Source organism: Hyperolius riggenbachi, chromosome 1 (genome assembly GCF_040937935.1).
Source record: "Hyperolius riggenbachi isolate aHypRig1 chromosome 1, aHypRig1.pri, whole genome shotgun sequence".
NCBI classification, from domain to species: Eukaryota; Metazoa; Chordata; class Amphibia; order Anura; family Hyperoliidae; genus Hyperolius; species Hyperolius riggenbachi.
This window is the reverse complement of record NC_090646.1, coordinates 104,605,515-104,631,582: the sequence shown is the minus strand read 5'-3', so window position 1 is coordinate 104,631,582 and position 26,068 is coordinate 104,605,515. Positions and strand designations below refer to the sequence as shown.

At 46.2% G+C, this 26,068-nt stretch overlaps 1 protein-coding gene across 1 annotated transcript in view; it reads left to right on the top strand.

Annotated features, from left to right (window-relative positions):
• The window catches only part of LOC137557929 (uncharacterized), a 259,888-nt gene that overhangs the window by 93,688 nt on the left and 140,132 nt on the right, over window positions 1–26,068 (top strand). Inside the window, exons 8-9 of the mRNA XM_068271708.1 lie at window positions 5,064–5,167; window positions 19,621–19,740. Of these exons, the coding sequence (XP_068127809.1) occupies window positions 5,064–5,167; window positions 19,621–19,740 (224 nt within the window). The remainder of the gene's footprint in view (window positions 1–5,063; window positions 5,168–19,620; window positions 19,741–26,068) is intronic.

Here is a 26,068-nt window from a genome sequence, read left to right as displayed (position 1 = left end):
GACCAGAGATGGCACTCCAAGCTCATCTACCATGTATGCTGTCATATGGATATTTGACATTAGGGGCATTTCGATTATGTTCTTATTAATTATAGCCCACAGTGAATTAATCAATAATATAAATTCCCTTATGGATAGCTGATCTGGATTGGATCACTGGTTAATATTTATTATGGAGTATATAGTGATCGCTTCTCTCATATTCAAGATAGATTTGATTTTATCCAAAAATTTATAGTGACATATTTTAAATTACCATGGATCTCTCATTATAACACACTGTGCATGTTAGCAGAGTTTTATATTTCTAACCATTAATATAATTATGTATAAACAGGTTTATGTTTATATACTTTTATATAACATTCTGAAGACATTTGTTCATAGAATTTTGATATTAATATACCTATAAATCTTTATATAAAACCAAGCTTATATAGATTCTTATTGAATACCTGATTGCTTGTAATATATATATAAGAGATTTAACCACTTCACCACTGAGGGGTTTTATCCCTGAAACACCAGAGCAATTTTCACCTTTCAGCGCTCCTTCCATTCATTCGTCTATAACTTTATTATTACTTATTGCAATGAAATTAACTATATCTTGTTTTTTTCGCCACCAATTAGGCTTTCTTTAGGTGGGACATTATGCCAAGAATTATTTTATTCTAAATGTGTTTTAATGGGAAAATAGGAAAAAATGTGGGGAAAAAAAATCATTATTTTTCAGTTTTCGCCCCATTATAGTTTTTAAATAATGCATGCTACTGTAATTAAAACCCATGAAATGTATTTGCCCATTTGTCCCGGCTATAAAACCGTTTAAATTATGTCCCTGTCACAATGTTTGGCGCCAATATTTTATTTGGAAATAAAGGTGCATGTTTTTCAGTTTTGCATCCATCCCTAATTACAAGCCCATAGTTTATAAAGTAACAGTGTTATACCCTCTTGACATAAATATTTAAAAAGTTCAGTCCCTAAGGAAACTATTTATGTTTTTTTTTATTGTATTTTTTTTTTAATTTTTTATTACAAAAATAAATAAATTGGGGAATGTGGGAGGTAATGAGTTAATTTATTGTGTAAAACTAATGTATTTGTATATGTAAAATGCTTTAGGGTGTAGTTTTACTATTTGGCCACAAGATAGCCACAGTGATGTTTTGTTCATGCAACCTGTAAGCGTCCGGAAGGGAAGAGGCCTGTAAGCGAAGAGGCTTAAAAAATCACGATAATTGTGCTGTTTCTCATAGAAGCAGAAGATCATTGCGGGGGCTTAGATCAACGAACGGGAATGGATTTTCCCGTTCATTGATCTCCGGGCGAGCGGGCGGCGGCGTGCACGAGCGGCGGGAGCACGAGCACGAGCGGCGGGAGCGCGGACAGCGGCGGTAGCGCGGGAGGTACGGATTTCTCCGTCCCTTGGTTTTATAAGGATGGAAAAAGGGATGGAGATATCCGTACCGCGGGGGATAAAGTGGTTAAGTCTTTAAGACACATATAACTGGCTTAGTATAACATGTCTAGTTATAAAGAAATAGAGGTAATATATAAAGCCATAACATTTTAGACGTATCTTATTCTTAAATAAGAGTGTTCATGCGTTCAGATGTGTGTTTTTCCCAATCTGTGCCTTGTCCTTAGATCAGGGATGCCTGTGTCTACACCTTGTTTGCTATGCTACCAAGTGTCTTGGTCTGAAACAATAGTTAATCTCTAAAATATACAAGCCTTAAGGTGCGTACACACCTCCCGCTGGGCGGGCGTTCCAGCAATAGTAGAGCGTGTGTACAGTTTGTCCGCAGACTGATGAGGCTGTTTCTGAGCGATACGCTGAGCGGATCGTTCAGAAACAGTGTTATGAGTCTGCAGACAGACTGTACACACGCTCTACTGTCGCTGGAACGCCCGCCCAGTGGGAGGGTCCGACGGACCCGTCGTTCCTAATAGTAGTGCGTGTGTACGCACCTATAGGGATTGTATACAGAGGTTCATCTACCCAGCAAATATATTTGCCTCTGAGACGTCTCTTTCATTGTTACTTAAAACTTCTGTTTGTCAAAGCAAGGTAACTGCATTAAATATTAGTCAGATTGTGGTCTCCTAGTCATACTATGTGTTGTGAAACTTGTCTGGGGTTAAATGCCAGATTCATTAAACTCTTACTATAAAGTGTAATCAAATACCTATCATTTATACCTAAATTACAATAATATTCTCAATGATACACTTCTATAATCATAAACATATTAAATTATTCATCTCATGGATATCATCTTCTGTACCTAAGGAAAGGAATAAAATTAGGCTTATTTTTATTACACAATTCGTTTAAACTATACATCGCCATTTTGGAAATCTTGACACCCCCCTCCCCTAGCATCACCCGGGAGAAAATTTACCATCCAGGGCCCGCGAACTGGTTGCTAGACCCTATTTAGCTCCCCAACCACAGTCAAAATATTATTGGTGTCCACTGTCCATCATATGTCCCCATTGCATTGTTGGGGGTCCTAATTATTCCCTTCCTCCTTTACCTTACAGATGCAGAGTGTACACACAGTGGAGTCTTACATAATGCAGGTCACAGGAGGCAGCTTTGGACTCCTTTTCCCTACCGTTGGCTCTCTTCCCCGTTCTCTACAGCTGTTCACCAGAGCTGGAGAGGATGGGGGAGACACTTTGGGGGGCCCCTATAGGCTCTGGGGCTTTAGGGCAATTGCCCCCTTTGCCTCTATGGTAGCAACGGCCCTGCTCTGGGGCCCTGCTCTGCTCTAGCGCTAGCTACATGCTTCCCCCCCCTCCCTGCGGTGTCCCCCCGTACTCACCGATCGACGCCGGCGCCCCTTGCCCATAAGGAAATCCCGTACTGAACACGATTTCCTTGAGGGCTTCCCCCGTCGCCATGACGACGAACGTCTCCGACATCGTGACGTCACAGGGAATCCTGATCGACCCCATAGCGCAGCCTGGCGGCGATTGGCCAGGCTGCGCAAAGGGTATGCGGGGGGGGGGCTGTATCACGTCGGGTAGCGGCGCATCGGCGGCGGGCGGCGGCGATCAGACCAAACACGCAGCTAGCAAAGTGCTAGCTGCGTGTTTGAAAAAAATAATTATGCAAATCGACCCAGCAGGGCCTGAGGAATCCTCCGCGGCGGCTTACCCCGTGTCCAGCACGGGGTTACCGCTAAGGAGGTTAACCACTTTACCCCCGCCCGTACGGATTTCTCCGTCCCTTTTTCCCTCCTTTAACCCCCAGGGACGGAAAAATCCGTACTTTCCGCGCTCCCGCCGCTGCCCGCGCTTGTAAACACGCCGCCGCCCGCTCGCCCGGAGATCAATGAACGGGAAAATCCATTCCCGTTCGTTGATCTAAGCCCCCGCAATGATCTGCTGCTCTCCGATGAGCAGCGCGATCATTGTGAAAAGATACACACTTACCCAGCCTCCAAGTACTTCCTCCAAGCTTCCGGAAGGACGCTTGGAGGTCGCATTAAAACAAAAAGTTACTGTGGCCATCTTGTGGCCAAATAGTAAAACTACACCCTACACATTTTTCACATACAAATAAATTACTTTTACACAAAAAATTAACTCATTACCTCCCACACTCCCAATTTTTTTTTTTTTGTAATTTAAAAAAAAAAAAAAAATGTACAATAAAAAAAAATACATAAATAGTTACCTTAGGGACTGAACTTTTTAAATATTTATGTCAGGAGGGTACAACACTGTTACTTTATAAACTATGGGCTTGTAATTAGGGATGGACGCAAAACTGAAAAAAATGCACCTTTATTTCCAAATAAAATATTGGCGCCAAACATTGTGATAGGGACATAATTTAAACGGTTTTATAACCGGGACAAAAGGGCAAATACATTTCATGGGTTTTAATTACAGTAGCATGCATTATTTAAAAACTATAATGGCCGAAAACTGAAAAATAATTAATTTTTTTCCCACATTTTTCCTATTTTCCCATTAAAACACATTTAGAGTAAAATAATTCTTGGCATAATGTCCCACCTAAAGAAAGCCTAATTGGTGGTGGAAAAAACAAGATATAGATCGTTTAATTGTGATAAGTAATGATAAAGTTATAGACGAATGAATGGAAGGAGCGCTGAAAGGTGAAAATTGCTCTGGTGGTCAGGGGGTAAACCCCCTCAGTGGTGAAGTGGTTAATTATATTGGAGAGGGTTGCAATGGATATAAATATTTAGCTGTACAGTACTTTGGAATGGAAGAAACACTGTTGTTACCCTTTCTAAAAATGTTTCCCTTATACCGATGACAAAAAAAATCTAGAGCCAAGCAATATTCAAATGACCGAGGCTCAACCTTGCAAGAAACTTTGCCTGTTTATCAGTCAGGACATGGTCCTCCAGCACCCAAGGCTGAGACACCAAAGTGCGCCCCGCCATCCCTCCCTCCCCAGCCATCACACACTGATTGCTATTAGACTAAGAGGTGCACCCAGAACCTCCCCCCCCCCCCCACACACACACACACACCCTTTAATTTCTAGTTATTGGGCTTGCTGTCACTGCCATGTATCATCTTTTCTTATTCTAGGTAATTGATAGCTGAGTGATTTGTGCACCCCCCTCCTAAACTGCGCCCTGAGGCTGGAGCCTCTCTCGCCTCTGCCTCGGCCCGGCCTTGTTGTTTATGGACTGTGCAGCAGAAAAGGCAGACACATTTGGACACTTGACAACAGGTGACAGTATGAAACGTTGTGTCTGCCTTTTTCTTACTCTGCTGCACAGTCTGTAAGTAGACAAACTTCCTTCCAAGGTTGAGCGTAGGTCATATGAATATTGGTCCTTTCAGAATTCGGGTGCATTCTCCTGTTTGACCAAATGGGTTCCCACAATAATACCTTATTTGCAATGTGGCCTAAAGATTTTGGTACTGCTGGAAAAACATCTAGAGCCCTAGCTACAGATCTGTAACAGCTTATGATAATGCATATACTGTAATAAATAAATGAGTAGATGGTTGAATATGAAAATAATCTTATACCTACTTGTTATTTGATCATTCAATAGAAAATGCAAATGAACAGAATGTAAATGAAGTTGTAAAAGAAAGGGCTGAAGACTGCCTAAAGGCTAGATACCAAATCCTCACTGGCCGCGAGTTTTCTGAAGAGGTAAGATATGTTGTAACTTTCATAGTGTTTCTTTCCATTAACTGTCAGGTTCCTTTCACGGTAATGTTACTGCACCCCAGCACCGTGCAATGAAAGTCTATGGAGACTTTCACACTGCGACGTTACGGCGTGACGCAGCGGAAGTGACGTTTTCACCGCATCCCCGACGCAGGGCCAGAACTGAGTTACCGCACAGATTCTGCGGCGAGCTGCAGCAAGGTGCGTCGGCCCAGAAGTCATTTTAGTCTATGCTGTTCCCATTCATTAATCTAAGTCCCCATGTCAATGACAGCCTGCATCAATAAGATTAGAGATGTAGCGAACGGTTCGCCGGCGAACGGTTCCAGGCGAACTTCGGGGGTTCGCGTTCGCCTGCACCAGGCGAACTTTTGCGGAAGTTCGATTTGCCCCATAATGCACTATGAGGGTCAACTTTGACCCTCTGCATCACAGTCAGCAGGCACATTGTAGCCATTCAGGCTACACTAAGCCCTGGAGCCCCACCCCCCCTTATATAAGGCAGCCTCCGGCGGCCATTACAGTCACTCGTGTGCCTGCTAGAGAGACAGACTAGGGAGAGCTGCTGCAGACTTGTTCTTCTAGGGACAGATTAATTAGGTTCTTGGCTGCTTAGCTTGCTCCTGGCTGATGGTTATTGCTTTTATAGCACCCTAGCTCTTGTCAGAGCTCATCCTGTACTTTTATTTTTCTGTGTGTCAAACTGACACTTTTGTTGCATGCACAGCATTGCTAATTGATAGTGTGTGTGCCACTGCCAGCAGCCCAGCACATTCAGTGACTACCTGTGTGTGCTGCACATTGTACTACCCAGTACTGCATATACCCCAGTACCTGTTGTGTTTACTTAACCCACCTCATCACTGCATATACCTAGCGTTGTGTTGAGTGAACCCAGCTCACTGCATCTAACTAGCTGTTGTGTTGAGTGAGAACCCACCTGGCCACCTCACTGCATCTAACTACCTGTTGTGTTGAGTGAGAACCCACCTCACTGCATATAGCTAGCATCCCCCCGAGATGGACAAAATGGACAAACCAGGTAGAGGAAGAGGTAGAGGCAGACCCAGAGGAAGGCCACCAGGCACCGGCAGGTCTGTGCGAGGTGGTGTTGCTCTGATTTCGTGCGGACCTGCCCCAAAATACAGTGCTCAGAAGAAGGCACGTGCCATCACTTCCCAAAATCGTGAGGAGGTGTTTGAGTATTTAACACAGAACACCTCATCTCCCGCAGCCACCAGCGCTACAACAAGCACCACATCCGCTGCATTTGACACTTCGCAGGAGTTATTTGGTGGTGGTGAAATCACTGATTCCCAGCCACTACTGTCACAACAACAAGAAGGCGCAGGTACACCACCTCATACGTCTGAGTTAGGTGGCGATAGTATGGACGTAACGTGTGTGGATGGGGATGATGGTGGACCGCCTGAAGTTGGTGCACTTGAGGAGGTGTCTGAGGAAAGCGCAGCTGGCCAGGAGGATTATGATGACGATTATACGGAAACCACATATGTTCCCGGTAGAGGAGATGACCAGGGGGACAGTTTAGAGGAGGAGTCAGAGAGGAGTAGGAGGAGACGACTCCATGATAGAAGCAGAGGGAGCTCGTCCTCAGAAACAGCTGGGGGCAGTGTCCGGCGCCATGTATCGCCAGCTATGGCCAGCCAACACACATGCCCTTCAATGTCAGCTGCTGATGCCACCGTAGCGCCATCACCCCAGGGGGGCTCAGCGGTTTGGAAATTTTTTAACGTGTGTGTCTCAGATCGGAGCAAAGCCATCTGTTGTCTCTGCCAGCAAAAATTGAGCCGTGGAAAGGCCAACTCTCACGTAGGGACAAGTGCCTTACGAAGGCACCTGGAGAGAAGGCACAAACAGCTATGGCAAGAATACCTGAGGAAAAGCAGCACCCCTCAAAAGACAAGCCACCCTCCTTCTCCTCTTCCTCCTTCAGGTGCATCGTCTTCATCCACTTTCTCCCTTGCACCTTCACAGCCACCCTCCTCCACACCGCCTCTTCCCTTCAGTGGTTCCTTCTCCTCTGCCCACAGCAGTACCCAGCTGTCCGTGAAGGAAGTATTTGAGCGTAAGAACCAAATGTCTGCCAGTCACCCTCTTGCCCAGCGTCTGACAGCTGGTGTGGCGGAACTATTAGCTCGCCAGCTATTACCATACAAGCTGGTGGAGTCGAAGGCTTTCCGTAAGTTTGTGGCCATTGGTACACCGCAGTGGAAGATACCAGGCCGCAATTATTTTTCACAAAAGGCCATACCCAAACTGTACCGTGCATTTGAGAGGCAAGTGGTGTCATCTCTGGCACACAGCGTTGGGTCAAAGGTCCACCTGACCATGGATGCCTGGTCTGCCAAGCACGGGCAGGGCCACTACATTACATACACAGCCCATTGGGTCAACCTGGTGACCGATGGCAGCAAGCAGGGAGTACGTGGCTGCGCAGCGGACCGACTTGTCACACCACGGCTTGCAGGCAGGCCTCCAGCCACCTCCTCTCCACCTGCTACCACCTTCGCTGCCGTCATCCTCCTCCTCCTCCTTGACTGGTGCCACGATCTCCTCTCCAGCTACACAGCCCCAGCACCCCAGGGTCTATGCTGCATGCCAGGTACGACGGTGTCACGCAGTGTTAGACATGTCTTGCCTGAAAGCGGAGAGTCACACTGGAGCAGCTCTCCTGGCTGCTCTTAACAAACAGGTGGAGCAATGGCTGACCCCGCACAAGCTTGATATCGGCAACGTGGTGTGTGACAACGGCAGCAATCTCATTGCTGCGTTGAATTTGGGAAAGCTGACACACATACCTTGCATGGCACATGTGCTGAATCTGGTCGTGCAAAGATTTGTGTCCAAGTACCCAGGCTTAGAGGACGTCCTGAAGCAGGCCAGGAAGTTGTGTGGGCATTTCAGGCGCTCTTACAAGGCCATGGCACGCTTTGCGGACATTCAGCGTAGAAACAACTTGCCGGTGAGACGCCTGATTTGCGATAGCCCTTTTCTCTGGAATTCCACCCTGCTGATGTTCTCTCGCCTGCTAGACCAGGAGAAAGCCGTCACCCAGTACCTGTATCATTACAGTACAAGGAAACAATCTGGGAGGATGGGGATGTTGTGGCCCAACAACTGGACACTGATGCGAAATGCATGCAGGGTCATGGAGCCCTTTGAGGAGGTGACCAAACTGGTGAGTCGCGATGAGGGCACCATCAGCGACTTGATCCCCTACGCCTACTTCCTGGAGCGTGCCGTGCGTAGAGTAGTGGATACAGCTGTGGAGGAGCGTGAATGAGAAGAGTTACGGCAGCAGGAGTCGTGGGAGCCATTTACACACGAACCCGATGTTCCCACAACACCTGCGGCAGCACAGAGGGGGGAGGAGGAGGAGGAAGAAGAGGAGTCGTGTGGGGAAGGAGAGGAGTCAGACTCTGATGATGGTGATGATGAGCAAGGTGTTTCTGCGGAGGAGGAAGAGGCGGCGGAAGAAGAAAAACCGCGGCAGCCGTCACAGGGGGCTTCTGCTGCTCCACGTTCCCGTGGTATTGTTCGTGGCTGGGGGGAGGAAGAGGAGTAGCATCCCGTCACTGAGGAAGAGCAAGAGGAGAAGGAGAGTACGTCTGCATCCAGCTTTGTGCAGATGTCCTCTTTCATGTTGTCCAGCCTGTTGAGGGACCCCCGTATCAAAAAACTCAAGACGAATGACCTGTACTGGGTGGCCACGCTACTAGACCCTCGGTACAGGCACAAAGTGGCGGACCTGTTACCAAGTCAACACAAGGCGGAAAGGATGCAGCACTTGCAGAACAAGCTGTCGATGATGCTTTACAATCCGTTTAAGGGTGATGTGGCTGCACAACGCAATCAAGGTACCACTGGCAGTAACCCTCCTCCTCCCAAGTCCACGCAGGCAAGGACAGGACGCTCCAGCGATCTCAGGGTGATGTCGGACATTCGGACGTTCTTTAGTCCAACTCCTCGCCGTAGTCCTTCCAGATCCACTCTCCACCAACGCCTGGACCAGCAGGTAGCCGACTACCTGGCCTTGAGTGTGGATGTAGACTCTGCGAAAAGCGACGATGAACCCTTGGACTACTGGTTGCGCAGGCTTGACCTGTGGCCAGAGCTGTCCCAATTTGCCATACAACTTCTCTCTTGCCCTGCCGCAAGCGTCCTGTCAGAAAGGACCTTCAGTGCAGCTGGAGGCATAGTTACTGAGAAGAGAAGTCGCCTAAGTCACGACAGTGTTCAGTACCTGACCTTTATCAAAATGAATGAGGAATGGATCACAGAGGGCTACTGCACGACCGAAGACTAAGTCAGTCCCCACACACAGCATCTCTGCCTGCAGGCCGCTTTACTGCCTTCTCCGCCACCACCAACAGGGTCCAGGACTCTAGGCGGATTCCTGAATTTTTAAGGCCGCTGCTAACAGTGGCTGCTACACAAATTTTTCTGGTGCGTGTACATGCCTGCCTAATTTTTCTGGCTGCACTGCGGGCGGCTGCAACAAAAAAACAAAAGGCATGTACATGTGCCCATCCCCCTTCGTGATCATTACCTTGCCGCGGTGAAGGGGCTTGCGTATCACAATGAAGCAATGACCGCCGGCTATTTGAGTGTTTTGGGTGGGGGTGGCACACAAAAGATAATAAGGTCGTTGCTTCATTGTGGTCAGAACAAATTTGATCAGCTGGACAGTCACTGTTGTTCTATCATTGAGCTACCACAGCCCGGCGACCATATGGGCTTTAAAAACGCCACGGCCTACACTCTGGCCATGGTGCGCACCAGTCCAGCACGGCCGTCACTACGCAAACAGCTGTTTGCGGTGCGTTACACAGTGAGTTTGGTGTGTCAGTGTGAAGCAGAACTCTAATTACACTCCCTAATTGATGTATACCCATGCAAGATGTTTGAAAGCACTTTAGGCCTGCAATTTAGCATTCAATGTGATTTCTGCCCTTAAAACGCTGCTTTGCGTCACATCCAGATTTTTCCCCGTGACTTTTGGCATGTATCCCACTCCGCCATGCCCCCCTCCAGGTGTTAGACCCCTTGAAACATCTTTTCCATCACTTTTGTGGCCAGCATAATTTTTTCTATTTTTCAAAGTTCACCTCCCCATTGAAGTCTATTGCGGTTCGAAAATCGGAGGTTCGCGACATCTCTAAATAAGATGTGATCAATCATAATAACTACTGAAGTAGCACATCCACACAATACTTCCTGTTCGCATACTTATAGTACGCTAATAGGAAATAATGCGCAAGGACATCTTGTGGCCAAATAATACAATTACATCTACATACATTTATTTTAATAAATAGACCAACTCATACTTTTAAAATGATCACCTTACTTCTCACACTATCCCATAATTCCCCTAATAAAAATGTTGCAGTAAAAAGAGAAAAAAATGACAATTAAAAAAACCCATAAATAGTTACCTAGGGACTGAACTTTTTAAATATCTATAGAGGGTATATTACTGTTAATTTTGAAAATATGGTCTTGTAATTAGTGATGGTTGCAAAACTAAAAAAAATGCACCTTTATTTCCAAATAAAATATTGGAGCCATACATTGTACTAGGGAAAATTTTTAATAATTATGTGCAATGACTTGGACAAAATGGGCAAATAAAATGTGTGGGTTTTAATTACGGTAGCATGTATTATTTTAAAACTATAATGGCCGAAACTGAGAAATAATTATTTTTTTGCATTTTTTCTTATTTTTCCCGTTAAAATGCATTTAGAATAAAATAATTCTTAGCAAAATGTACCACATAAAGAAAGCCTAATTGGTGGTGAAAAAAAAAAAAAGATATAAATCGTTTCGTTGTGATAAGTAGTAATAAAGTTATAGGCGAATGAATGGAAGTAGTGCTGAAAGGTGAAAATTGCTCTGGTACAGTAGGAACATGAGAGAGGCTCCACAGCTTTATATTGCAGCATGCAGTACAAGTTTTGTACCTCGAATGGGGAGAGAAATATCAGATTGGATCTCTGCTAAATGACAAGGTAATCGTGCATAACAATAAACCCTGCAAGGGATGTAGCTGCAGGGACGTCCAGAAGCCACAGGGGGCCCCGTCCTGAGAGACTGATAACCAAGGGCAAGGAGAGAAAGAACTTTCTGCTCTCTGCAAAATTGTACTAATGACTGCATCTGCTCAGCCACTGATAATGAATCATATAAATGTATAGACAAAGGTTTGTAGACAGTCCCTATTCAGTGTGCAGGGGGAGGGGGCCCCATCCAAAGTTTTGCAGGGGGGGGGGGCTAGATGATTTCTAGTTGTGCCCCTGAACGTAATCATTAATATCAGCTAGACATACACACATCTTTAGTGGTGGATTTAAATTTTTATATGTGAGGAACCTACCAGGGGCTCATTATTACCAGAAGGCCCATACTCTCCAAATCCCTATGTGCCAGTATGTGACGGTGGCTAAAAATAAACAAAACAGGTGGCTCGTACACAGCTGTAAAAATGATTCCTGGAGAAGTAATTTGCCTCACACGCCGAAAGCTGTCTAGATCTGAATTATGGCACTCCACATTTAATTTGCATGTCAGAAGTTATACAAAAACAATAACAAACAGAGAGGCAGGGGTCGTGGTGGTGGTACGGGTTGAACATGTTATAAATTTCAGTGTCCTGGTTACGTCGGTATCCCAACATTCCATCATCCATTAATCAGTAACCCTATCCCAGCCTTAAAGTGTGTGTGTGGACCAAACAATTTTTAAGAAAACTCAAGTGCTCGACTTGAAGCTTTGTTTGTAATGGTAAAATTGCTGTATGCTGCCTGCACATAGCCACTTTACCATATTATAATGCATCAGGCCCATTAATGTCCGATTTATTATTTAATCAGTAATTACTTTTTTGTTTTTTACAGCATTATGTTTTATTTAAAGAAAACCTGAACTGAAAATTAAAAGTCAAAATAAACATACTTACCTCCCGTGTTGTCTACTCCTCAATCTCTTTCTCCTCTCCTGTGTCCTGTTTGTCCACTGTGATCAAGGGAATTCTTCTTCCTTTATATTGAAAATGGCCATTAACCCATAACAGCTTTCTGGTTAGCACACTGTTAAACTGTTATATCACCCACTTGAACCATAGGGACACATGGACATTACCTGGCACATCAGTTGTCCTCTCAGTTATATCTGACAGAAACTGATATATAACTGACAGTGACTGGTATCTTTCATTTCTGACAAAATGTTGTCAGAATTGGTAGGGATCATTGTCAGGAGAAAATGGTGAGCTTCTGAGAGGAACTGATGGTGAGTTATGTTCATTTGAAGTTACCTCATGTGTTTATTTTAAATAATTTTACTCAGTTCAGGTTCCCTTTATTCATGAATAACTGCCAGTAGCAACTGCCATTCTTTGGTAAACCTTATTATGTCATTACATGGCTGCCTTATAAAGGTATACAAAAACGTAGCCACCATTTCTCTCCTCCTGACATGTTCCCACTATGTTATGACAAGGGCTTCTCTCTTGAGGTATTATGGCCAGCGGCTAATTTCCAATTCCACCCCAATATGGCCACTGTCATATTGTTTATCATTGTTTATCACTGTTTATCATTGGGCACCACTAAAACGGCTGCTACATATTTTTATTTAAGGACACTTCTTTGCCGATATGGCCGCCACCCGCTGTATCTACACTACTGGCATTTACCTTGTTAGATAAATAGAATCTGATACAAATGGGAGCCCCCAGAAGCGCTCCTGTCTGATCACATTGTGCTAATAGGTAAGTTGTCTACAGGTTTATGCCTTGGTCTTACTTGTTATTATGGCTCTAGGCTTTGCACACAACTGATGGCTGCATAACAGTAACTTAAAGAGACACTGAAGCGAAAAAAAAATTATGATATTATGATTTGTATGTGTAGCACAGCTAAGAAATAAAACATTAAGATCAGATACATCAGTGTAATTGTTTCCAGTACAGGAAGAGTTAAGAAACTCCAGTTGTTATCTCTATGCAAAAAAGCCATTCATCTCTACGACTTTCAAAGTCCTGGAGAGGGCTGTCTTCTGACTTTTATTATCTTAACTGTAAGTGAACAGTTTTCTTTTTATCTGCCAGAGGAGAGGTCATTAGTTCACAGACTGCTCTGAAAGAATCATTTTGAATGCTGAGTGTTGTGTAATCTGCACATATTAGAGAATGATTCAATGTTAGAAAACACACTATATACCTGAAAATAAAAATATGAGAATATTTTCTTTGCTGCTAATCTTCTAGTAATTATTTATAGTACACAACCAATTAATTATATCATATATTTTTTTTCGCTTCAGTGTCTCTTTAAAGAGGAACCATTATGAATGATAGTAGAAAGAAAGTAAATTATTCAGGATATGCACCTTTATGGTAATTTTCCTGGTTTTAGCATCAGAAACATGTCCTAAAGCTAAATATTGCTGTACATTGGTATGTAGCCCCTCCCTCCCAGTGATATCATAACATAGGCTGTTTAGCTATACAGAATTCTCTTCCTAGAGCATTCCCTCTGAGACCAGACCAGGTTGTTTCTACTGACTTCTACTGGCCTCGGAACACTGAGTACTAAACATTTCGCAAGGCTGCACTTGACAGCAGTAAAGATGAGTACATTTGAAATCGGCGCCGGTAGACTTGGGCGCAGGATACAGCGCTATATGGCTGATCCTGCTTCTTGCACAAGTCCGGGCCGTTTTAATTACTATTCCCCCTCCAGGCCGCCATGGATAGTGGGGGAATTAAATAATTCGGCTTCCAGCGATTGCTGGAAGCCGAATAATTGTGTTTTTTAAGCAACTTCGGCTCCGTCTTCTGACGGAGCCGACGTTACTCACTGAGCGTCGCTATAGACTGATTCCCATTACAGTCTATGGCGTCACTGGCTGCGCCCAAATCTAGCAGAGCTGAAAAGCACTGCTCCGGTAAAGATGCCATTACCTGTGATACATTTCAGAATGTAAATCAGGGTGAGGGAAGATTTTTACAATGGGCAAACACTGACTAAAGCATTTCTAAAGTGATAATATAAAAAATAAGCAATTTTATATTTACGTTGTTTTCTGTATAGTTACTCCTTAAAGCGGAACTGAAGATAAACTAAACATAGAGTTTCACTTACCTGGGGCTTCTGCAAGCCCCTTGCAGCTGCCCTATCCCACGCCGGTCCTCCATGATCCTCCGTTCTCCTGCTGCCAGCTACTTTCAGTTTCGCTGTCGGGCCACTGCGCCTGCGCGGCTCTGGCCACACGTATCCTTCTTCGCATTCCAGTCCACAGTAGCGATATTGCAGACGTGAACGCGTACAAAGGATATGCTTGGCAGCCCCTCGACTTACAAGTCAAGTAAAGAAACTAGCTGGTAGCGAGTAACGTAGAATTATTGGGGAGCCCCATACCACAGGAAATGAAATGAATGTTGTTTCTTCAAGATTTTTTGGACACATTATTCTGCAGTGCTATTGACAATAGCAAAATATCAGTTATACATTCTGATATTCTACTATAGCTATACCTAATCCTATTCTCAAACCGAACCCTCCATCTGCCGATGCCTAAGATTAGGCCCCTGTAATATCCGAGGCAGCTGCGGCGAACAGCACCGCCGCCGCAGCTGCCTCCATGCGACCATCCGTCTGCTCGGCGTCCAAGACGCCGAGGACGGAACGTTCTTTCAGCCAGGAGCTCGCCTTAACGCGCGGGCGCACGCACAGACGGGACCTTTATGCGAGGAGGAAGCCCGTCAGCTGACCTGCTGGTCGGCTGACGTCAGAGGAGTCCCAAGGCGCCCAGGATCGGCTGATGCGGAGTGGCATGCCTGTGGGATCTCCTCTGCTTCATAAGCCTCCGGGCTTCATTGTTACCTTGTCTGTTGTCATGAATACTTGCGTGTGAGCGCGCAGACCTTAGGTAGTTCCCTGGTGTTGATGCTACGGATTTCACACCAAGTTTAGGAATTTGCAGTCTTGCTGTTGTTATTTACGGGAAGATCACCCAAATTTTCACCCTTGCCAGTGGTAGCTTCACCTTTCCCTGCTATAGAAAACTGGTCAGAGACTATGAGAGACATTTGGAATAAGGTGAAGCAAAATTTGAGAAAAGCTTTTTTGACTCAAAAGAGGCAAGCCGACAAGAGATGGTCGGTGGAATGGAGGTTCACACAGGGAGATTTGGTGTGGATTTCTACTCGACACTTGTCCCTAAGGCAGCCCTCTGCAAAACTGGGTCCCAAGTTCATAGGGCCCTACCCTATTTCTAAGAAAATTAATTATGTTACCTACAAAGTGTCACTTCCCCCCAGTTTCAGGGGTGGTAGGACATTCCATGTTTCGCTTTTGAAGCCTGCAGTGTATGTGGATGCCACTCCTCCCCCCCCTGTGGTGGTCAATGGAGAACCGTAATACGAAATAGAAAAGATTTTGGATTCCCAGCGAGTATGTAGATCTTTACAGTATCTGGTCCACTGGCGAGGGTATGGTCCGGAAGAGAGGTCCTGGGTACCACTCTCTCGCATGCATGCAGAAGAACTCAGGATGGAGTTCCATAGAATGCATCCTGATAGGCCGGGTGGTGTGTGTTCGGAGCCCACGCCTAGAAGGCGGGGTACTGTAATATTCGAGGCAGCTGCGGCCAACAGCACTGCCACCGCAGCTGCCTCCATGCGGCCATCCGTCTGCTCGGCGTCCAGGACGCCGAGGACGGAACGTTCTTTCAGCCAGGAGCTCGCCTTAACGCGCGGGCGCACGCACAGACGGGACCTTTATGCGAGGAGGAAGCCCATCAGCTGACCTGCTGGTCGGCTGACGTCAGAGGAGTCCCAAGGTGCCCAGGATTGGCTGATGCGGAGGGGCGTGCCTGTGGGATCTCCTCTGCTTCATAAGCCTCCGGGCTTCATTGTTACCTTGTCTGTTGTCGTGAATACTTGCGTGTGAGCGCGCAGACCTTAGGTAGTTCCCTGGTGTTGATGCTATGGATTTCACACCAAGTTTAGGAATTTGCAGTCTTGCTGTTGTTATTTTGTTTAGACTAGTTCCAGGGTGTTGATGCCAAGGATTTCACACCCAGGCTAGGATATTACTTTGTATTGATCTCCTGTGTTTGACTCTGGCTAGTACTCTGACTCTGAATCTGCTTTCTGATCCTGTACTTCTGCCCATCTGTCTACCTGTTGCTGAACCTCTGCCTGATTACCGATTACTCTCTCGTCTCACGATTCTGTACCGATACGTACCTTCCTGTTGCTGAACCTCTGTCTGATTACTGATTACTCTCTTGTCTCACGATCTTGAACCTATACTTACCTCTCTGTTGCCGAACCTTGCCTGCCTGACCATTCTACTCACCAGTGGGCCCTCGCCACTGGTGAGGCACTAGTTACACCAGCTCCTCTGGTGGAACAGTTCTGTTAAGCTGTAGTACAGCCTTAATTACCTGCTCTTGTAGGGTATCTGTCATTAGAGTACTATTGTGTCTCTCAGGCTACTGTACAGTCTGAGTCACCCACCCCAGGGGTGTTCTCGTGCCTGCAGTACAATCTGAGTCACCCGCTCCTCGGGAAATTCAGTCTCTTCGTTATTGTACCCTCCAGCCTGCTGGAGCTTGTACGTGTGCACGCATAGGGTACTGATAGTACCTCACCAGCCCCTCTGGTGAGGTCTCGTCAAACTATTAAAAGTTACTGTTGCACCCAAACACTTACACTTTGCTAGGTGTCCAGAGGTTAGTCATACTTCTGTGTGCTGACACCACCGTTACAGCCCCCCCATGGCCAGCCTTCACCTTCTGCCCCCCACGCCTAACCTTAACCACCCCCCATAAGGCTAACCTTAAATAACCACCAACCTTAACCCCCCCCCCTAAAAAAAACCCGGTCGTTTCGGGCGCAGCCATAGGCTCCCACTGAAATACCAGCAATTATCCACAATATATTAAAGGGTGTCCCATGGTACCTCCCTCCAAAACATTAGCAGTCTTGTGAACTACAAGTTGGGCTCTTATGGATCAGACTGGGTTCTGGAGAATTTTAAGCAAAGGACCAACTAGGAAAGATAAAGTCAATAGTGGATGGTGCACACCAATAATCCACAAAAGCAATATTAATAAAAAAAAAACTGTATACATTTTATTTACCAATAAGACATTTTAAAAACAAAAATGCGCAACCATATGCTCTAATCTTTGTCCCTACAGCACACAGACCCTGCTTCCTCCCTAACAGGGAGACCCCTCATCCACACCAGAACAGGCACACCTAATTGCATAACCAATAATGATCTTATAATTGTAAGGCCTTGTCGAAGTGAAGCAAATAGCTAAAAAATGTCCCTTTAACACAAGGTTGCAACCTATATCAATTCAATGGCCCTGCAGGACCTAGATGGCAAGTCCATGCAACAGCAGCCGCTGGTATATCATATACAGATTAGATCATATTTAACATGAGATAGGTTAGTCAATGGATGGCATGGTAAAGCAGTAAAGTAGCGTGTTAGTTAGTCACACAGATCCCAAGGTTATGCTCCGCTGTATGGCAGAGTCCAGCATCATACAGATCTAATCCAATTCACAAAGGAGAGCAAATAGCAAACTGAGCAATGAAGCATAGAGCCACTCGGCCGGCTTGGGACACGGCTTAGACTTATAGAAACATCCAAGTTGAGAATAGCAACAAGTGAAAAGGTTCAACAGTCCATAGCTTCAATCTCCTGCTCAAAGTCCTCATATATCACAAGCAGGCCCGGATTTACATCACAGGAGCCTATAGGCACAGAAGTCCTGGCACCTTAGACTTTGCCCTCCATAAACCTACAAACCCCCACCAAACTGCAAAGCAATTATGCTGTCTGTCCCAGCTGTCACTTCTCCCTTACTTCCCTTGCCTATCAGAGGTAGCTACAGGTGCACCTTAGTATTAGGTAGCCAGAGCTATTCTCAGTATTAAGTAGCTTGAGGTGCCCCCAAGTATTAGGTAGCTAGAGATGCCCCTGACTGAAGGGAGAACTGGTCAGTGGAATGCTGAGAGCTGGGTGAGTAACCTCTAATTTACACCCATCAAGACTCTGCATAGGGAAGGAGGGAGGGAGGCGCTTGGGGAGGGGAGTGAGCCACCTTTCCATCATCAGGCGCCTGAAGACATGTGCCTACAGTGCCTTATGGTAAATCTGGCCATGATCACAAGGTACTCAGCAGTGAGGCAGCCAGTAACAATGGTCGCTCCAGATTATGCAGGGTTAAAGCAAACAGTTGGCAAGCAAGGTGGTACACAGTTCATATCTGGATGCTCACCCACAGGCCCTCCTGCAGAACACGGTTAATGGCCGGTCAGACATCCATGTTCGTACATGCAGCATGTAGAGTTTCTCCACTTGGTGTACGAGGAGTAGGTGCCGTCCCAGTGATGGGCAGAGCTGGAGTCTTGGTGCAGTGGGAGTGATCCAGCGGCTGATGCCACTCACAGTCACTGGAGAATTTTAAAGGGACTCCGAGCAGTGCAGAAACTATGGAAAGATGCATATCATTTTAAAGCTCTCTTTCTCCTCTTTCCAATGATATATAAACCGCTGCCCTACGTCTTTTAGTTTTCGCTATTTTCGCGATTGAAATTGCCGCAACCGCGATTTCGATCGCGAAAATAGAGAAAACTAAAAGGTATAGGGCAATGATTTAGTAGTCATCAGAAAGAGGAGAAAGAGAGCTTTAAAATGATATCCATCAAGCCATAGTTATATTGTATTACACAGGACGACACTTTCCCCAGTGTCAGCAGCTCCAGTCTGCTGAATGCAGCTGCTGACTTTGACAAAAAGTCGCCCTGTGTAATACAATATAACTATGGCTTGATGGATATCATTTTAAAGCTCTCTTTCTCCTCTTTCTGACGACACCTACATCGTTGCCCTACGCCTTTTAATTTTCTCTATTTTCGAAATCGCGGCCGCGGCAATTTCAATCACGAAAATAGCGAAAACTAAAAGGCGTAGGGTGGCGGTTTATATATCATTGGAAAGAGGAGAAAGAGAGGTTTAAAATGATGTGCATCTTTCCATAGTTTCTGCACTGCTCGGAGTCCCTTTAAGTCCCAAAAAGTTACCGTATTTTAAACATAATAAGATGAAAAATTATCTCCTAGGAGAAAAAGTGACTTGGATCAGCCTGAAAACTCTTATGTGGGTCTGGACCTTGCTCAGGCCATCTGAACTGATTGTACGTGGATTTTTCAACACATTCTTTTAGCAGGTACAACAATAACAGCTGAGAAGTCTCAGATTTGTGTTTAGTTTTTTGCCTGGAGCTGCCCTAACAGAGCTGAATCATGTGCTAATGTCATATTTTATATGTAGAAATTAAGTGTTGTAATGAATTGTGCTTGTATGTAAAATTTTCAGAACTCGTTTGACAGTTTTACTGATATAGAACTTTCTGAAGAGGCTTTATCATTTGTTGGAACAACAGAATTATATATCGGAAAAGGTGAAAATCCTACACAAGATCGTCTTGCTTTGCAGGTGAGATAACTACTCTGAGACATATTAGCATTAAATTAATATCCTGTATTGGTTGTATCCTGTGTTATTTTGATGTTTGAAGAATACATAGTAATACCCCTTGTCACGGACGATTGCGGGGACGCAGGCGCGTCCTGGAACCGCCCGTGAAGAAAAGAACGATCGCACTCGATTCCTGCATCGATTGCGCCTCAGATCAATAAAACCAAGATCTGATGTGCAGTATCCCTCTGCTTAGGAACAGCTGGGAAATCTGTCTTAGCTGAAATGACAGCCTGGGGGGAAGATGTTAATTAGCTTGGACATATTCCCTGTGGAAGGCCCAATTTCCCTTTTGGCTCTGGGAACCAGGTGACACTTAGCTGATCTCATGGAGATGTTAATTAACCAAAGGATACCTAGGTGCAGCCAAGCAGGCTACGAATCCACGGGAGGTCTGGACACTCTGCTCTCTGCTAAAGATCAAAGGAAAAGTCAGCTGTTAGCAGCTAGAACACAACCTCAGTCTCATGGCATAATCCATAACTTCCCAGATCTGTAATATTTCTGGGGTTCCTGAAATGGCCGCTTCACCAAACATGGGGGAAGTGTAGCATGAGCCCCGGTGCTGGTTCTGAGGAAGTTTCAGAACCTTCGGAGGTAAGGACTGCCAGCTAGGCAGTTTCAAAGTGCCCTGATGATACCGCAGGGGTCCCACCCCTCATGTCTGGTATCAGGGCGCTGGGTAAATTGAGACAGACCTGAAAATGTTAATAAATCTGCCCTGACCTGTACGGTTCTGTGAGATAGAGCCCATATATGGGTAGATATGATTTCTAGCCCCAGTACAAGGGGAGGGCTCATCTCATCTTTGAAGGGGGTGTATGGCTCCCCGCCCTCACTCCCTCCTACTGAAGCAGGGGCATAAGAATGGCTGAGGACCCAAACTCAGTGTCCTCCACACCGAATCATCTTGCACTCATCAGATGCCAGCTTGAGGATATGCTGGCATCCACCTGGTCTGAACTCTGAACTCTGGACTTTGAAACCAAAAACTTTATGATTCTTCCCACAATAAGGACATATTTCCAGGAACTAAGTATTTTTCTCCCTTCTTTTATTTTTCATACTGGCTATTACTGTCTTAATAATTGTGATTTTTAATAATTGTCTGTATATATTAATTATTTATATTGCGTGAATAAACGACTTTCTCCAAGTCATTCACTTTCCGCTACCCTGCTTATCAGCACACACAGAACTGATCCCGGGTCTCTGAAGATACGCTACTGTTTGTTTGTTGTTGGCTAGACAGAATAACGTGTGTTTAACCGTTTTATTCGCAGGATTAGTCAGTCAGTTAGTGGGCTCCACGGTCCCATGATAACCGCGGTGGTGGCAGTTTACTCTGAACCAGTAAGTGAAGTTGTAATCACCCGTGTCTCACAGGCTCCCTTCTGAGTTGTCCGCGGCCAATTCTTAACGGTTCCTGCGCATTGACTGCGACCAGAGTTCGCACGATCCGTGCGCTGGCACCGTTTAGAAGGCTGAGTGCGGTCGGCCACTGAGGGCTCCTGTGACAGTGGTAGGCAGCGGTTGGGACCTGTGTTGTGCTGAAAGTATCTGCGATAGCGCTAGCGCTATCGAGAAACGAACTAATTCGTTGGTGTAGCTGGAAGGCAATATATTTTTTATATATACAGAGAGACTGTGTAGCCAGTACTCCTCCCCAAAAGTTTTATTTTATTTGGCATGGAAATGTCCGGGAACTACAAGAAAATGGGCCTGGCGGACCTGCAAAATTTTGCCAAGAGAGAGGCATTGATGTCGGCCGCAAGAAACAACAGGACCTGGTAACGGAATTGTTTCAATGGGATACCCAGCAACTGCGGGAGCCGGGAGTGTCCGCTGAAGTGGATACCAGCCCATCTGACAATCGAGGGGAACCAGAGACTGAGACTCCTGACCGTACAGAGGTTGTGCATCCTGAGGGCCCTGCATCAACAGTTACGCCGGAGAATGTCAGTGTGGACCCCAATCCCAGAGTTTCTGAAAGTACTCGCCTGGAACCGGCCAGTACTGGACTGTCCGTTTGTACTGATCCGCTAATGCAGCAGGCGTTACAAAAGCTGATGGACACTGACCTGGACAAGTACCTGCCACGACCGCCTTGTCGCTCACGGAAGGAGACGGACTCTCCACCCACCACCGGGTACTTTATACACTTGGGGGAGCACCAGGGGGAGGTGGGTTGAATGTGCCCAGTTCAAGGGTACCAGGTTCAATAGTGCCTGCTTCAAAGGCACCTGAGTTTGATGTACAGACTGTCTGTTGTGATGATGCTGTAGCTGTACCTGAGTTTACTGTACAACCTGTCTGTAATGAAAAAATGTCTATACCTGTCAATGTCATTACTGCATGCAATGATGATTTGAGTAATGTCCGTCTGTGCCATTCTGACAGTGTACCTGTGCTAGCAGTACCGCGCAGCTGCACTGCTCAGAACCCGAGCTCAGAACAGGTGGAGGGGGTCCCGGCCTCCTCCCCCTCCTCTGACCGCAGGGATGAGACCTTTCAGCCGCTGGCCTCGTGTGACATGAGCCAGTTGGCTGAAACTGACAGCGCCATATTCTCAGCCGCACTACAAAGTGACCCAAGCCTGGAGGTGCTCAGGCAGCAAGCCGCTGAGCCCCTCGCAGACGAGGCTGCTTTCAAGGTGTACTGGGAAGGTGGGAGACTGTACAGTGAGTCTGTACAGCCCCCTACAGGTAGATCCCACGCGGATACCAAGTGGCTTGTGGTCCCGAGTGCGTTCAGGGGACATGTGCTGAAATCCGCACATGGTAATCCTCTGACAGGGCACTCGGGTGTCCGCAAGACACTCGCCGGTATTCGTAAACAGTTTCATTGGCCCCGGATGAACAGGGATGTAGCACACTACTGCAGGGCATGTGCCGTCTGTCAGGAGCTGGGAAGGTCCAGGGATTCCCGCGGGGTTCCCTTAGGTCCACAGCCACTCAGCAGGGGAACCCTGCGTGGGCTGGCTGTTGACCTAACCAACCCACTGCCCGTTGTCAGCAGTCCCGGCAGACACCACGTCCGACTGCAGTGGCGCAAACGCCCTGTCCAGAACGGTCCATGTTGGGTCAACCCTGAGGGTAGCAGACCGCGACCGGTCCAGGGGAACCGAGCCACAGGCTCCAATAGGTTTTCCCGCCGTACCGGCAACTCGAGGCCCGTCAGCCAGGTTAGCGGCGCCGCCACACATCTTGCGGATGAGTGGCTAAGCCACGGACAAGGGGGAGGGCTGTCACGGACGATTGCGGGGACGCAGGCGCGTCCTGGAACCGCCCGTGAAGAAAAGAACGATCGCACTCGATTCCTGCATCGATTGCGCCTCAGATCAATAAAACCAAGATCTGATGTGCAGTATCCCTCTGCTTAGGAACAGCTGGGAAATCTGTCTTAGCTGAAATGACAGCCTGGGGGGAAGGTGTTAATTAGCTTGGACATATTCCCTGTGGAAGGCCCAATTTCCCTTTTGGCTCTGGGAACCAGGTGACACTTAGCTGATCTCATGGAGATGTTAATTAACCAAAGGATACCTAGGTGCAGCCAAGCAGGCTACGAATCCACGGGAGGTCTGGACACTCTGCTCTCTGCTAAAGATCAAAGGAAAAGTCAGCTGTTAGCAGCTAGAACACAACCTCAGTCTCATGGCATAATCCATAACTTCCCAGATCTGTAATATTTCTGGGGTTCCTGAGATGGCCGCTTCACCAAACATGGGGGAAGTGTAGCATGAGCCCCGGTGCTGGTTCTGAGGAAGTTTCAGAACCTTCGGAGGTAAGGACTGCCAGCTAGGCAGTTTCAAAGTGCCCTGATGATACCGCAGGGGTCCCACCCCTCATGTCTGGTATCAGGGCGCTGGGTAAATCGAGACAGACCTGAAAATGTTAATAAATCTGCCCTGACCTGTACGGTTCTGTGAGATAGAGCCCATATATGGGTAGATATGATTTCTAGCCCCAGTACAAGGGGAGGGCTCATCTCATCTTTGAAGGGGGTGTATGGCTCCCCGCCCTCACTCCCTCCTACTGAAGCAGGGGCATAAGAATGGCTGAGGACCCAAACTCAGTGTCCTCCACACTGAACCATCTTGCACTCATCAGATGCCAGCTTGAGGATATGCTGGCATCCACCTGGTCTGAACTCTGAACTCTGGACTTTGAAACCAAGAACTTTATGATTCTTCCCACAATAAGGACATCTTTCCAGGAACGAAGTATTTTTCTCCCTTCTTTTATTTTTCATACTGGCTATTACTGTCTTAATAATTGTGATTTTTAATAATTGTCTGTATATATTAATTATTTATATTGCGTGAATAAACGACTTTCTCCAAGTCATTCACTTTCCGCTACCCTGCTTATCAGCACACACAGAACTGATCCCGGGTCTCTGAAGATACGCTACTGTTTGTTTGTTGTTGGCTAGACAGAATAACGTGTGTTTAACCGTTTTATTCGCAGGATTAGTCAGTCAGTTAGTGGGCTCCACGGTCCCATGATAACCGCGGTGGTGGCAGTTTACTCTGAACCAGTAAGTGAAGTTGTAATCACCCGTGTCTCACAGGCTCCCTTCTGAGTTGTCCGCGGCCAATTCTTAACGGTTCCTGCGCATTGACTGCGACCAGAGTTCGCACGATCCGTGCGCTGGCACCGTTTAGAAGGCTGAGTGCGGTCAGCCATTAGGGTTCTTGTGACACCCCTGTTGTCATATCTGAGTATACTCATCCCCCTGTTGTCCTCTGAGCTGTTTTTGAAATTCTTAGCTTACTGTATACTTTTCAGTTCACAAACAGATCAGCTCTTGCTGTACCACTGATGTACGTTTTAATGAACGACCAAATTGAATGGAGGAGTGAGGATCATAGTTACATAGTTACATAGTTATTTTGGTTGAAAAAAGACATACGTCCATCGAGTTCAACCAGTACAAAGTACATCTCCAGCCCGCCCCCTCACATATCCCTGTTGATCCAGAGGAAGGTGAAAAAAACCCTACAAGGCATGGTCCAATTAGCCCCAAAAGGGAAAAATTCCTTCCCGACTCCAGATGGCAATCAGATAAAATCCCTGGATCAACATCATTAGGCATTTCCTAGTAATTGTAGCCATGGATGTCATTCAAAACAAGGAAAGCATCTAAGCCCCCTTTAAATGCAGGTATAGAGTTTGCCATAACGACTTCCTGTGGCAATGCATTCCACATCTTAATCACTCTTACTGTAAAGAACCCTTTCCTAAATAAATGGCTAAAACGTTTTTCCTCCATGCGCAGATCATGTCCTCTAGTCCTTTGAGAAGGACTAGGGACAAAAAGCTCATCCGCCATATTGCCCTCTGATGTATTAATACATGTTAATTAGATCATTTTCAGAGGACTTTACAGTTCAGCTTGCAGCTAGTCCTGGTTTTCTAGGCTTATCGAGCTTCCTTAAAGCCATGATAACAGTTTACATTTTGTAGGTAGTTTGCAGGCTTTCTTCATGAAGCTCTGTTGTCAAACAGCATTAAAAACTGACTGAGCTCCCTGGAGGCCAAACTTCTTTTTACAGTATATCCAGGACATAAGGAGGAACCTTGGACTAACCTTAAAGTTGGGGGAAAGGGGGTGGTCATGGTGGAGGTTATATAATACACCAGCAGCTTATATGACCATTATAATTTGGGCTCTATGTTTATGCAGCTTAAAAGTGGGCTAATCAAATTAAATCTTGGTGGAATTTGGTTGGTCCATTTTCAAGCTTCATAAATTTGCATACACAATTTACATAATTCTGAACCAACACAGAACTATATGCATATATATGACCATCTCTAATGCTGGGCATACACGGATGCAATTATGCGCCAGATCGAGCCGCTGGCGCATCCCCGCTCGTCCACGCGTGCGCGCGGATCGATTCCCGCTCGTCCCCGCTGGTGCTCATCAGCCGCTCGATTCCCCGCTATTGTCCGCCGGCGGGGATCGAGCGGGGAATCTATCCAAGCCAAGCCAGGTTCATGCCAAACCACCGCACAACCGACCACATCTACACACTGCACAGCCTCATCAAGACCCATGTCCACAGCTCACGTGGCATAATACACGCTTGCTTTGTGGATTTTAACAAGGCGTTTGACTCTGTGTGGCACCCAGGCCTTTTCATAAAACTCCTAGAGAGCGGAATAGGAGGAAGAACCTATGAGGTCAAGAGTTCATATACTGAGAATCAATGCAGTGTGAAAGTGGATGGGAAGAGAAGCGCCTTCTTCCAGCAGGGTCGAGGAGTCAGGCAGGGCTG